Source organism: Pseudopodoces humilis, chromosome 1, assembly GCF_049639895.1.
Source record: "Pseudopodoces humilis isolate 2021_Gansu_Grassland_sample_001 chromosome 1, ASM4963989v1, whole genome shotgun sequence".
NCBI classification, from domain to species: domain Eukaryota; kingdom Metazoa; phylum Chordata; class Aves; order Passeriformes; family Paridae; genus Pseudopodoces; species Pseudopodoces humilis.
In genome coordinates, this window is record NC_142200.1 from 138090358 (window position 1) to 138104382 (window position 14025).

Below are 14025 nucleotides of genomic sequence, written 5' to 3' on the forward strand. Positions count from 1 at the left end.
GAGTAAAAGCATTGGCCTCTGCAATATCTGAATGCACAGGCTGAGAGTGGGAACAACATCTGAGCTAAGTCAGCTCTATCTCTTAATCAGATCAACACCATCAGTGTCATTTAGGAAATTTTTTGCATTATTAGTCCCTTTCTTTCACTTGAAGCAAGAGTGGATTGTGTCACATGGTTGAGGAAACGATGCTAAACACTTACCCACCCTGTTAATAAATCACTTGCAAGACTGTGACTGTGCTTTAAAGGAGGAAATGAGAATAATTGAAAACTGACTTCTTTACCACTCCTCAATTATTGATTCAAAGGATTCTTAACTGGTGCTTATAGTTTTTGGAGTTCAGCTTTCTGTCCAAATCCATCCTCTCCCCAGCTCCCAGTAAATTGTACAGGATATTAAAAAAATTATATGAAAGCTGAGGAAGCAGCAAACTAAGGAATTTAAAAGCTGCTAGCTATTGTATTAAGTAACAAGGACCTGCTGCCAGTGACAACTTGGTTTTCCCTTTTCAAGTTCATGGTAGCAGTTTATGTAACCCCATTTCAAGAAAACTTGCTAGAAAACAATATTGTAAAACTGCCAGCTCCCTGGTGGAAAAAACTGGCAAACTTGACTTGTCTTGGTTTTGTAAAACCATGGATATAAATAGTGAGTGGGCCTATGTGGCTGTTTTTGTTTTCCTGGAGTTTGCAAACACACTTTGTGTTGCTGACATGCCACATTTAAACAGTGCACTGTGTGATTAAGTTAGTTTAATTTTGTCAGCACTTGGCATTTGCTGATGCAGAAGAAAATCTTGTTCTCTGCTGTATCTACATGTGGATGAAAGGAATAAAATATTTACTGTACAGAGCTAAGAGACCAGATGCTTCTTTACTTCAGAGACTTTAAGGAATGGTAAGTCAGGAAGTGCTGCAATTCATTATTTTGTCTCTGGCATGAAATTTGGGTATGGAATTTATTGCAGTTTTAATAAGAATTCTTTTTTTACCTGGTTGTAATGTATTGTCAATTACTGTTGGCTTTTCTGTATTCAGCACCGTAGTCCCACCTGGAAAAGAAATTATGCGTATCATGATACATGTGACACAACAAAGGACACAGCAGTCATCAGGAATAGCCTACATATAAACCTGAAATATTACTGTCTTTATTAAACATGTAGCTAACTGAATATGTGAGCTTAAGCATGAAAATATGACATTAAAAGTCTGGTTTCCTTTATCAAAAAAGAACACAAGAACTCTTCATTAAGTAAAGCTGTGTATCTTTGGAGCCCTTGCAAACACCAACTAAATCATCCCTAACATGTCCCTTTGACCGACCTTGGTTTATAGACACTGATTTACTCCAAACCACGTGGGAAGTGAGCAACTGGTCTTTATGGCACCTCTTAACAGTCACTATTTTGTTCATTTACCCATGACCTGTTGTTCCTCATATCAGGGATGTGAGGTAAGACTGGGGCTATGTTGTTTCATAGCTGTGTTGTGAGATCAGCTCACAGGAGAGGTGCATGGGAATTGCCAGACTTCAGGATCTAGTCTAAGGTAGGTTTCACTTCCATCTCAAAGTGAAGGAATTAAGGACTTCCCCTTTGTCCTTTTCTTCATGAAGATAAACAAGAGGTGAGTGGGGTCATGGCCCTCTCCTAGGCTTACTAATTGATATTTTTAAAATACTTGACTTTTTAAAGCAAGCCTCGTATTCATAAGGAAACAAAAAGGAAATTAGTACAATTATAAATGCACTGTGGGGTGCTGATTACCAGTCAACGGCTCCTCTTTTCTTTTCTCCAGCAAGCAAGTGCTTAAAACATTATAGAAAGGATGACTATGATGACTTCCAATGAGAATGAATGCCCAAGCTGTATCAGCTTTATGTTTGTGAGAATGATCTGATGGGAAATGCTATAAACCACGCAAATAGAGTAGCTCTGTATGGGGTCCAAATAGAGCAGGAAGGAATTTGGCCTACAGCACAATTACAGTTAATTGCAAGGGAGGCTTCACTGTGGTACTCACATATGTGCAAGTGCTGTCAGGGAAGCGACTCTTCAGTCGCGCCCGCGAGAGTGCGCACGCCACGCTTGCACTGGGAGCGGGTAACAGAGGGTAAGACACTCATGAAATCCCCTCTGCACTGCCCTGCTATCCTTAATAGGCCACAAGACTTACACACTTACCTTCTATGCATTTTGAAGGAAGAAAAGAATGTTTACAATTAATTTATTGGTAAAATCAGTTCTCTGTGTTTTACTGTTATAAGTAACACCATATGTACAATGCAGCATTTCTCCAATGTCCAGAACAACTGGGCATGCACCACCTAGGGTTTCTAGGTATTGTAGTAATAAATTATACTTAAGTGTCTGCACTTTTGTAGGAGGGCAGGGCAGTAATTTTCAATATTAATACTTAAAAACATTCAGTTCCCTAGAAGAAATGGTGCTCAGGGAGGCTGGTGGCTGTTCCCTTGTCTTAGAGTTTATAAATTGCCCCCTAAGCACAACCTGCAGAAACTGCCAGAAGGTTTTTCTTCTGCTCAATAAATGTTCCCTAAGGGATATGTGGGATGAAGTCCTCAGCTCCTTGAAGTGCAGAGACTATGAACATGGAAGTTGCTTGCATAGATCTGTCTGCTTTCCCTGACAGAGCCTCCACTATGTGCAATATGTCTCTGCCTACAGGGCTTTGTAGGACTCTGCAGGAAGCCCTAGTGCATCCTGACTTGGCTCTTTCTTTTCCGAATAATAAATAAATAAATTACATTGTTTAGTAACATTGAAAGCTTTCTGAGCTACCTTAACACAATACAGACTATTTTATCATGATCCCTTCATGGCAGTTTTCAAAAGGAATAAGGTTCATCTGAGACACTGATCTGAAAAGCAGTGACAGTGACCGTGCACTGTCTTTTCCACTCAAGAATTGTTTTTTGCAATTTATGATTTGCAATATGCAATTACAGGAGGCATTGGCAAAGCTCAGAAAGGGTTTGATATTGAAATTTCACTTTCATTTGTATCTGCTGCCTGATGTTCTACTTGGCTCATTCCAAAAAACCAATCTCTTACCTAAGCTCACTCAATGTCCTCTTGGACAGCTATTGCCAGATTTTAATGCTATTTTATGTCATGGATATAAGAAGCAATAAACATTTATTAGATAAGCACATCAGGGAGCAGTGATGAAATAACTTGTGTCGCTGCATCTAAAACAAGCTCAATTACTGCAGATGTATAGATCTAATCAAGCAGACACAGAGATTTGTGGACCAAGTGACCTCCAAGAAGAGATCAAAAACATAAAGGTGCAGTGTCAGCTGTCTCAGACTAATGATTCTGTACAGAAGTGTGAGGATATGAAACCTAGCAAGCTTCCTCTGTTCCAGATGCAGTCTATGGTACATTTTCCCTCCTATGTTTTGGTTGGTGATGGCAGCTTGGAGAACATCAGCCCCTCTGTGGCTGTAATGCAGTGTAGGCAGGGAAGCTCATAAAAATATTTCTGGCTGTGTGATTATGTGGCAGTACGCTCTGATGAAACGAATCTGTTTTTTGTTTCTGTCTGGGAAAGGTTTGGGGATGAGATTTGAGTCCTATACTAAGTTTTAGGTAGGAAGCCTATATGTAACCAAGCAATAATTTAAGTTCTTCAATCTCAGATAATAAATCTCAAGAGTATTGTCCAGCTTTTCTTCTTAGTAAGACAGAGTTTGATTAGAAGATTTGATTAGACACAATTGCTGCTCAAAAAATTGCCCTCTCTTCCATCTAGTCACTATTATTTTCTTCAAAAATTACATAGCTGAGAAAACAATCAAAAGTATTGTCATATGTAAAAGGCAGATGCCTATGTTTTGACAGCACTAACGATACAAACTGCATACTAATGTCCATTAATATTGAGTGGCTAAATCAGTGCAAACATTAAGCTGGTGATGGATATGAGCTACAATGAAGCTGCAATGGAATGAGGATGGTTTCTGCACCTGTCAGTTGGTAGTCATCACCTGTGCCACTGTGACAGTTTGCCTGGTCGTCATCACACTCATCCACGGGCTTGCCTTCGGAAACGGTAGGGACAGCGGTCGGAGCTGAAACAAAATCCAGTTGCTCAGTTAGAACATGTGCTGGAGATCCAGCATGCAGTTGGAAGTAACATCCTGATGAGCACCATGTGTTGTGTCTGAGGATTGAAGGAACTCTACTTTGCAGGTTGCTTAGTACTTCTTTGGAATGGGGAGTATCTGTTCTGCCCCCTGCACTGAGGCATGTCTGAGCTCAAGGGCTGAGCAGAGCTGGGCAGCAAAGCCCCAGACTGTCTCTTCACTGTTTGATGGGTGTTTGTTCCTGTCAATGAACAGTGAAAGCCTGGCAAGGCAGAATGAGATCCCTGAGGGCTGTGTGTGTAGAGACACCATAACATTATTTCTCTCTGAAGTCCCAATGAGTGGGCCTGTGCAGAGGAGCAGGAAGGGGTGCACACGCAAGGTGGTAATTCCCAACGCGTTGCTGAAGAAACCTCTCTGCAGAGCACATGTAAGAGAGGAAATGTCTGAGCATTCTGCTAACAGCAGCAGGAAGGCAGTGAGATGTGGAATCACTTTGTGCTCAATGAGGACACATGGAAGGTGTTTCTTTTGTTTTTTGTTGAAGTTATAAATAAATAAGACATCAGTGATATCAGTCATCCCTCCTGGCCACCTGCATGCTTCTCACTGGTGATGACTTTCCGGTAGCTGCTGCCTAGCCAGTAAAAATCTGAACTTTGTTATTACAGTTAAAAGCTTTAGATTTGTGTAAGATGCCAGAAAACACATAACCCAATATCTGCAAAGCACACCACATCTGGAAAACCAGAACACAGAGACTTGGTGCTACGTTTAAGTTTATGTTTCATGCCTCACGTATAGTTCCCTGGCTTAAGATAAGCACTCCTGGAATGTGATCCAGGCTTTTGTCTCTTCTCACTTACTGTTATTTTCATTAGCAATCCTTTTCACTCATTATAGGCTATGCAATAATGTATGTCTTCTGCAGATTCTTCTTTTCCCTTCTACTGCCCTCAGCATCTGCTGGCCGCAGAAGATCACATGCACTGACTTCTTGGCTTGAAAATGTCAGGAGAGGTGGTAGTTTTTGAAGTAACTATATTATGGGATAAAACATGCCCCTTCAGGACCCTGACCTATGCTTTACAGGTTCAATCTATCCCTAGTTAAAGAAACAGTTCTGTACCTATTATGAATTATGCAGAACATTTGTTACCCACATTGCTAAAAAAACCCTCTGGGGGATTCCTCTAGCTTTCTACATCCAGTTAAGTTTCTTATCTTGATCTTTGTGTCCCTGTATAGCCTCAAGCTTGCCTACATCTCTGCCATCATTTCATATATGCCCCCCTGGGATGCTTCAAGCGCACAAAGCTTGCCCTTGCTCATTACTGCTGGAGAGCTGATTTCTACTCCTCTCTGTGCCAACTTCCATGCTCCTTTTCTCAACTCTCTTCTTGCTCAGTAAATCTCAAGTGACTTAATTCAACTCCCTCCTTAAGATGCAATTATACATTAAGCATTATTGTACTTCTCCCACAGGCAAATGGGAATTGACCTCACCTGTCCATGGGTGACCTACAGGTGAGCATACACCTAAAGTATACCACAGCAGAAAGAAAAATGTGAAAAGATGCATCCTAGTGGAAAAAAAAAAATTGTACTTGCTGTTTCAGTTTGCCTAAAAGCAAAGGCTCCTCCATCACACGGAGCAATATATTCTTGTAAGGTGGTCCACAGACTCACTCCTGGATGGCTGGGTGGCTACAGGAGCTCTGTGGCTGAAGGGCTTTGTCCACAGGTTGTGAGTTTACATAAGGCAGGTGCTGGGTTTTCTTTTTTTCTGAGCAAGTAGCACAATAGTCTCCAGGAACTAAGTATTCCCATAGGAAATGAGGACTTCCTGCAGGAACTAAGAAGTATTTCCAACCTCCCCACTTTCCGGGCCAAGTAAAATCATACTTATTCAATCACTAAACTGAAAAAAACAACACAGAACTCATCAGTTCTCACAGCAAATGCCTTCCACACTTCCCTCTTGGGGGAGAAATGGTGAGAAAGAAATGGAGGTAGAGCAGTTTCCATTCATCTTGGGAGCCTGCTCAGCTGCTTCTATAAGGTGTCATATGAAACCCCAAATAATATGGTTTGTTATTCTGTGTATTTTTAAGCCATGTGGTTTATAAGCCTCACCACTGTACCATAATCCACCAGATAAAACTGTTTAATTCACATAGTGTTATCTGTAGTTATCTATGAAGTTAAATAATTATGTTTATATAACAAAAATCAAAGCAGACTTCATGTCACAGTCCAAGGACAAATGTCTAAACTTTGCTTTTCCTGGTCTTTCATCTCCTACATACTCTTGCAAAATTAAAGCTTAGTAAAGGACAAAGAGGCCCCCTTTACCCCTCAAAAGTAACACCACAGACACTGTCCAGTCAAGTGATCTTTGCCCACCACAGTTTGTGGTGTGACTTTCAGGTCCTTTAAGGATAGAGGCACATAATTACTATATTTAGTGCAAAGATCCCTCTGCATTCTTGGAAAACATCTCCTCCAGGGTTGTATCATGGTAACATAAAATTTAAGTTCCTGTCTTTATTCTCTCCTAATAGCTCTATGATTCTCAAACGTATAATCATAAGGCTGCTTAAGGGAATGGAAAACCATGTGGAGAATATCACTGATTCAACAAAGAAATGGGAAAAAGAATAATAATTGTGCCTTGGGCACATTCAAATGTTGCAGAGAGGAACTGAATAGGCCAAGAAACAGCACTAATGGCAGCCATGGAAGCGAGAGTCCGATGTGCTGCCTGTGCAGACACAGCAGTCTTCAGCAGCAGACCAAATAGAGAATGTATTTATGAAAATAATAAAGTGCATTCATTTCTAGCAGAGCAATTACCTTCAAGTTCACAGCCCAGCAGCTCCATTCGCAGCCCCAGTCCCCCGTGCGTGGCTCTCTCAGGGTAGACGCGTATGAATCGTGTTGATACAGGTTCAAAAGTCCGCAGTTCAGGCGTGTCATAGTTGGTGTTGCCTTCAAAAGTCTGCAGAGCATGACAAATGATACTTGTTAAAAAAAAAAAAAAAGGTCTATTTTCCACACTCATCTTTTTTCCTTCATTCCCCAGCCTTTGAATTAGGTGAGCAGTAGGCCATATTCTAACGGCTTAATAAGTGTCAGGCATTCCTATCCTAAATGAGAATGGAAAATACATTGTTAAAGCTTCTCGGAAAAGTAATGCATTTCATTTTTCATAAACTCAGTAGCAACCAATCCATCAGGGTCATAACAAGAGCTGAGTGTTTAATGAGACATGTTTTTAAATGACGGTCTGATCTGAGGTTTAACTGGGTGACATTTCCAACACTTCTTAGGGAAAAAAAATGGCTGAGGTGAAGATCCTGTCACCTTTTAAGTGGTTACAATAATAATCCAACTGTTCAGGAGAAAATTTCAATCTGATTTCCCCCAGTGACAGAGCTTCACAAGTTGTAGCTATTTCAAAAGGCATAAATTAAACTTCAGGAGCAGTAGCTGCAAGAGTTCTTCCAGTGAGCCTGCTATTGAAGAAGAATTAGAAGAAAGAGAAGAAAGCGGCTTCCTGACAAAACTGTAGTATAATCCAACAGGCAAGGCAGGTCAGCAAATGTACATTTCAGACAAAAAATCTCTTCTCTGAATTGCACTTTGGGTTCTTCAGACATAATACAACTCTGAATGGCATTTGTTTGATATCTTCAGTTTCTCCTTTTCAGTAATCTTTTGCATACAGAATGCATTATAATTTGTACTTATAGCAGCACCTCAAGTGCCTCCATGTAGATGATCAGTCCTTAGAAGGAATCAGCTGAACAAAGAAACTGTCCTTGGCATGAAAACTTTATTGCCCAAGAGAGACAAAAGCAGCTTTTTAAACCCTATTTTATAGCAAAAAATATCTTTAGAATATTATGTACAGAAGTCTCTAAAGTACAAAATATCAAAGTGTATATAACCGTAAAAAGTATTTTCACGTTTTCTATGAATTAGTGAAATGGCAAAATTCTAAAAAACATCTTTGAACTGCAGTTCAAATTTAAGATTAGAAGTGCTACCATAAGATACTTCTAAGATATAGCTGTGAAACAAAAGGAAGAAAGCACCAGATGCCCTTCATTTTGGATGAGAACAAAACCCAACCTGCAATGAACTCCTTCTATTCATGTGAGGCAGAGAAAACAGAGGCCATGGGGAAAGCTGCCAGAATTCCTAAGGCAGAAAACCAGCATAGGTAAACCGGATTGCTTCTTGTATTTTTCAGTGCAGTTCTAAAAGCCTTCTTTGTTTTTACTGTACACATCTGCATTATGATCACAATCATTCCAGCACTCCAGAGTGCCAGTTGCAAAAGCCAATGGTGATAGAGACTGTGAACAACTAAACTAAAAAAATAATTTCAACACCAATGCTGCATCTCCTACTTCCCAGGGAAATTGCACCTCCAAGGTGGCTTCAAGGGGCATTCTGGTTGACCCAGTGTACTGCCAGTACTTGGAAGACAGTTATCACAAATTCATGTCTAAAGGGCCTGTCAGATCTAATTGACATGGAATTACATATTATTATATTTGAATAACAATATAGTGCAAATGATCAGAAAAGCTACCTACTATATGAAAAAGAATGAATGCCATTTTATGTGTAAAAAATAGACAGACACATGTATCTGAGAAATCCTTGCTCCCTTTTTTAATAGTAGTCTTAATAGCAACATATAATAATGAAAACTGATTTATAAAAGACATCACTATGGAGTACTGACACATAGACATTAGGATTCAATAGGCATCTAGAATTACATTGAATCGTTGTCCTTTGTAGAGCAGAGCTGCCTGTGATTCAATTTTGACTGTTCATTTAAAACACATACTGATACTCTTTGTGGGAAAGGAGAGAGGAGTGTACAGTAAAACTTCATTTTGTGAGTGTCCTTTATACAAGCTATGTCACAAATTGCTTTACTCCTCTACAAAGATAAGGTATAATAAATAACAGTTAAATGAAAGAGGAGCGAAGATGGTGAGCAGAAAAAAAATCTGCCTAACATATTTTAAAATCAAAATAAACATTGCAGAAAGATTTTAAAGGAACGTTCCAAATGGCAGCATGTTCTGAAGTTTCTTGTACCGAAAATTATGAAAGGAACTGTAAAAACAACAGCAAAAAACTCCTGCAAAACAACTCATCCCACCCCCATAAAAAGCGGAAGGAGGAAAGAAGTATGAAAGAGAAGGATGACTTTATGGAGTAAGCTTGAGTAAGCAAGCCCATGGACAAGAAATACAAATTGAATCTTGAAATGGAGTTCTGCATGGTTATTTGATGATTTGTGATTTTCACTTCTTTGAGTGCTTGAGCTAAGTTACAGGGGGAAACATTTTGCACACTCAAAAACAGCTGAAATTGGGTCAGCCAAAGAGGAAGGAGTTATGGTAGTCTTTGTGAAACCAGCTGCAGGCATGAATGACAAGATCATGTTAAGAGACAAGGTGGTATTTCACCCTTTGGACACATTCTGTTGTTATGTTTAGCCTGTCACTGCTCTTTCTTCTCTGAAATGTAGTTGTTTGTTTATTGAAAGTCAGGACTTCAACCAAATGAAACGATGTGTTTCATTTCATATAACAGGGCTGTTTCTAATCCACGTTCCTGCTGTGACTCATTATAGCATCCTGTCCCATCCAGCTCTACTTACAGTTAAAAAACTGTACATTCCAGTATTAACATTTTAAATTCCTCAGGCTCCAAAATCATGGGATTTATCCTATTCTCTTTAAAGAAGTCTTGTACTTTGGAATAAAGTTTATTAAATAGATTGAATTTTTAGGAAGGATTATAATTATGCCACAAGAGATTTAAATTCCAGCCCTCTCCATTCCATTAATCTTGAAAGTTAATTTCTGGTGGTGATGAAAGCTGAGGATGGGCTCAGTGCATTAGTTAGCACACTAGTTTTCTTGTCAAACTGCTAACTTCTGACAATGATGGCAAGTGCCTGTATTAGAAAACAGAAAGCCATGCAGCAGACGGCGCGCTGCTTCGAAAGCATATGGCATTATTTTTTTCCCTCGTTGAGCCACAGTGTAGAAGTACATGTCAAAACAACATCTATTTTAGAAAGAAAATGGTAAGATCCCATTGTTGATTTACACTCCCTTCACACTTTATGATGAAGTCAAAACTCATGGTAACAAGAGAAAGGAGATGACTGCAAAGGCTGAATCCGTTTAGTTTTAATCCCCCAAACAAATGATGAAAAGTGAGAAAATGCAGACATATTCAGTGAGATTAAAACAGGAGAGAATGAAGTCCAATATTTACCAAATGTGCCTGGAAAAGCTACATCCACGGGCCCACTCAGCTTTTCCTTTAAGGAAACACAGGTTCCTCCAATGGATGAGCCTATACAGCAAAACAGCTTTTACATCTAATTTTCAAATTAACACAGATGAGATATGGAGCAACTTCCAGGATTCCCATCTGCCAAGCACCACAATGACTTGCCTTTTGAGGGCACATTTTGGTATATGATTCCCTGGTCATCTCAGTACTACAGCACCAAATTGTGAGCAGGGCTGCATGCCTACTCATTTCCTCAAGGAACTCAGTAGGAGGTCTAAGAAAGAGTCATGCCTTTTGAGGCAAAAATGCACTTTGTGAGCAGTGATAGCAAAATGAGTTGGAAGACTTCAATGGGATTTAGTGCAAATAAGCTAAACCCCCAGTGCAATTTAGGTCCTGGAATGCATACATCCAAAGACAAATCAAAACAGATACATTCCCAGAAACTCTTCTGGGCCACAATAATTTTCTTTTCCTTGAAATCTAACCCAGCAATTCATTTGGCCCTCCTCTGGAAATGTCTTCCTAAGCCGCCTCCAAGATGCTTCCCTTGTAACAGTACAATAGTACTTCTCAGTTGGGATGGGATAACATGACAAAAACTTCATCTCTTTCTTTTGGAGGGACTAGGATCAGATCATTACAGAGAGCCTGTGAAACTCTCAAAGCAATCCACAGGCAGTTCAGAAATACAACAGGCACCCCATTGAGCTGAGTAACACCATTCTCATTCTAGAGCTCTGAAAGAAAAGAAGCAAAATAAAAGTAATTCAAATAAATTAGTCTCAGATAATTTTGTTCACTGTCAGTTTTAGAGTTTGGCTTTTTAGAGTAGATTTTTAAATCCCATTGCACAGGATTTTGCAGTAAATTGTGGGCCACAGAGGTACCAGCATTGCCAGGAGTCAAGCCTGAACTAGCTGTTGGATAAGCAAAACTTGCTGCCAGAGAGACAAATGTCCTAAGGCCAGCTCTTGCCCTCAGGCATGGGACAGCTCCAACAGCATTTCTTCAGGGCTTCTGCCCTTGGAGTCCTCCTGCTTGGTTTCATCCCAGCTGTGTCCCTTTTATAAGGTCAGAGATATGTAGAAACTTAGTACAAACTTTTTTTTAAACTCAACTTTACTGCAGAGTTTTCGCCCTTACCTTTATCTTTTTCTTGCTGGAATCCATGATCATTTTCCAATCTGATCCGTTGTTGCTGTAGCCAATTTTGAATTTTTTCATGAACACCTTGTTTTCTCGGTGCTTGCCTCCTTGGACAATTATGCCCCTCACTATTTTTTCCTCACCAAGGTCTATTTGAAGCCATTCATTTGTATATGGATGAGTAGTTGGTGGCAGCGCCCAACCTGAACGGCTCGTTATGAGACGAGCATTTTCTGGGATCCAGTTTCGATCCACTTGAGTAGATGCAGTAATCTGAGAGTCAGGAATAAGGCCAGACACCATACCCAGCATTCCAGAACAAGGATAATCTACAGAGAAAAAAAATCCAAATAAATTATATAGTTATTCTGAACAAGAGCCAAAACAGAAACAGGACAAGTCAGTCAATTCAACTATCATAACTAATTTCTTTTTTATTTCTTATATTCAAAATAATATATTGGATTTGTATATAATTTTCATTCATTCAAACTTGCACATCCTAGTTTTAGCAGGAAGTACCAAAATACCACAAGTATTTTTGGCTTGGTGGGAACCAAAAGGATCTGAAAATCCTATTCTATTCTTGTTTTCTATTCCTCTTGCTAAGGCAAATGCAGGGCCATCTGAATTTGTGAATATTTTCTCAGAGAAAATTTCCAAAACTAGCCAAAACCTGGTTGCAGATTACCTAATTTTGGTGACATTGGAAATGAAAATCTTCATACATTAAAATATTGCTGCACTTGAGATTTTCCTAATGCATTTCTTTCATCTCTCAGACTTTTTCAGGTGACACAGAAGCTAAATAGTTGCTTCTTTTATGATCCTAGATAAAAATAAATCAGAAGTACCTGCTAACAAGGAATAAAGAATTCAAATATAGAACATAACAGTAGTTCTGATGACCTACATCTTATCTGAAAAGATTTCATAGAATGACTTGGAATTCTCTAACAAAGTAATCAGTAATCTTATTTTTCTGCTGTATGGAAACCAGTTCTAAGAAATATTTTCAAGACAAAAGTGTTAATACTTATTTTTCTCTTAAGAGAAAAATAAAAATATCCCTAGAACTATTAAAAATTAGTGCCATTGAACAGTATTAAGTGCTAAAAATGTGATAGAAAAAATTAGTTTTCTAAAGTCTAATAAATCATTAACATTTTCTTTCAATTACAAGTTGTATTTTTACTTTACAGATAAAGGCACTTCCACTGTGTAGAAATTATACAAAACGTAAAACTGTAAAAAATACTTCTAAAAAATTTTTGACAGGCAACTGTGTGATATAAAGGAATTACATTGCAATACTGATCATGACTGAGAACTTGACTACAAACACCATTACTTGCACAGGCTTCAGGTCTAAGTGTTGGTACCGTGCAGTCCTCTTAAAGCTAGTCATGTATGTTTGTTCCTTGAGAAACCTGCTGAGAACTACCTATGAATAGCAGACATAAAAGGGGAGGACTGGAGGGTTAGAAGGGAAAATAAGATGGGAAGTTGCAGAATGTCTATGTATCTCAGGAATTTTGCATGAAGCTGTAAAATGGTTGCAATAAAAGTAATTAAAACTAAAATACAGTGTCAGAAAAATATTCAGGTAACACTGGATGTTTGGGTTGTGGTGTTTTATTGTCTTTTTTTTTAACATTTCTAATATTCTTACATTCAGATCATGGTGGAAATCATGATCATGAATTTTACTCATAAAAATAAATCCCACAGCATAGGCAAAATAAATTCCCCTGATTGTATAATCTTTCCCAAGACCTACCTGTTATCTTGCAGCCATACACTTCAAATCTCAGTGAAACTCCATTTTCCCAAGACACAGGTCTAATTCGCACAAACCGTGTTAAAACTGGTTTGGCAAAAGGTCTGTAAACAACATCAGTGGGATTGCTATTCCCTTGGAACACCTTTGTGTGGAAAGAAAAAGTATATATTTGTTAGACTTTCTCTTAAATGGTGTTCACAGTTCTGTGTTTTACAGATAGTTATGATATGAGGTCTAACCAGGGCTGGTTGTGGGGGCTGAGACAAAAGACTTGCATGGGAAACTATTTCATTAATCTCCTAACACAATTTTTGCAGACAGGTTTGCTTTCCTTGGGGAGGAAAAATGAAGATGTGAGGTGTTCAATGATACTAAAAAAGTGGTTCCTAATGCCCAGATCTATATGCAGGAATAACAAACACTGGTCTTTGTCACCCAACGACTTCTGTGTCCTGGAAGAATCCCCAAATGCCCCATTAGAGCAGTTCTATTTCCTGTATACTCATAGAATGATGCAGAAAGCTGTAGAATCTCAGGCTTAAATTAAAGATTTGGACTTCAATTAGACCACATAAAAATCCTATATGGAGTTATGATAAAAACACACTATTTTGCTGACCTTGGGAAATTTTTAAGGT

At 38.9% G+C, this 14025-nt stretch overlaps 1 protein-coding gene across 6 annotated transcripts in view; it reads right to left on the reverse strand.

Moving 5' to 3' along the window:
* NRP1 (neuropilin 1) overlaps window positions 1-14025 on the reverse strand; it is a 122778-nt gene that overhangs the window by 26094 nt on the left and 82659 nt on the right. For 4 of the 6 annotated variants that reach the window (XM_088051836.1, XM_088051820.1, XM_014248578.2 and 1 more), the window contains exons 9-13: window positions 13385-13529; window positions 11602-11933; window positions 6973-7117; window positions 3997-4101; window positions 995-1054 (exon numbers count right to left, since the gene is read on the reverse strand). In XM_088051836.1, the coding sequence (XP_087907962.1) occupies window positions 995-1054; window positions 3997-4101; window positions 6973-7117; window positions 11602-11933; window positions 13385-13529 (787 nt within the window). The remainder of the gene's footprint in view (window positions 1-994; window positions 1055-3996; window positions 4102-6972; window positions 7118-11601; window positions 11934-13384; window positions 13530-14025) is intronic. The other 2 variants (XM_088051848.1, XM_088051842.1) reach the window with 1 other exon arrangement.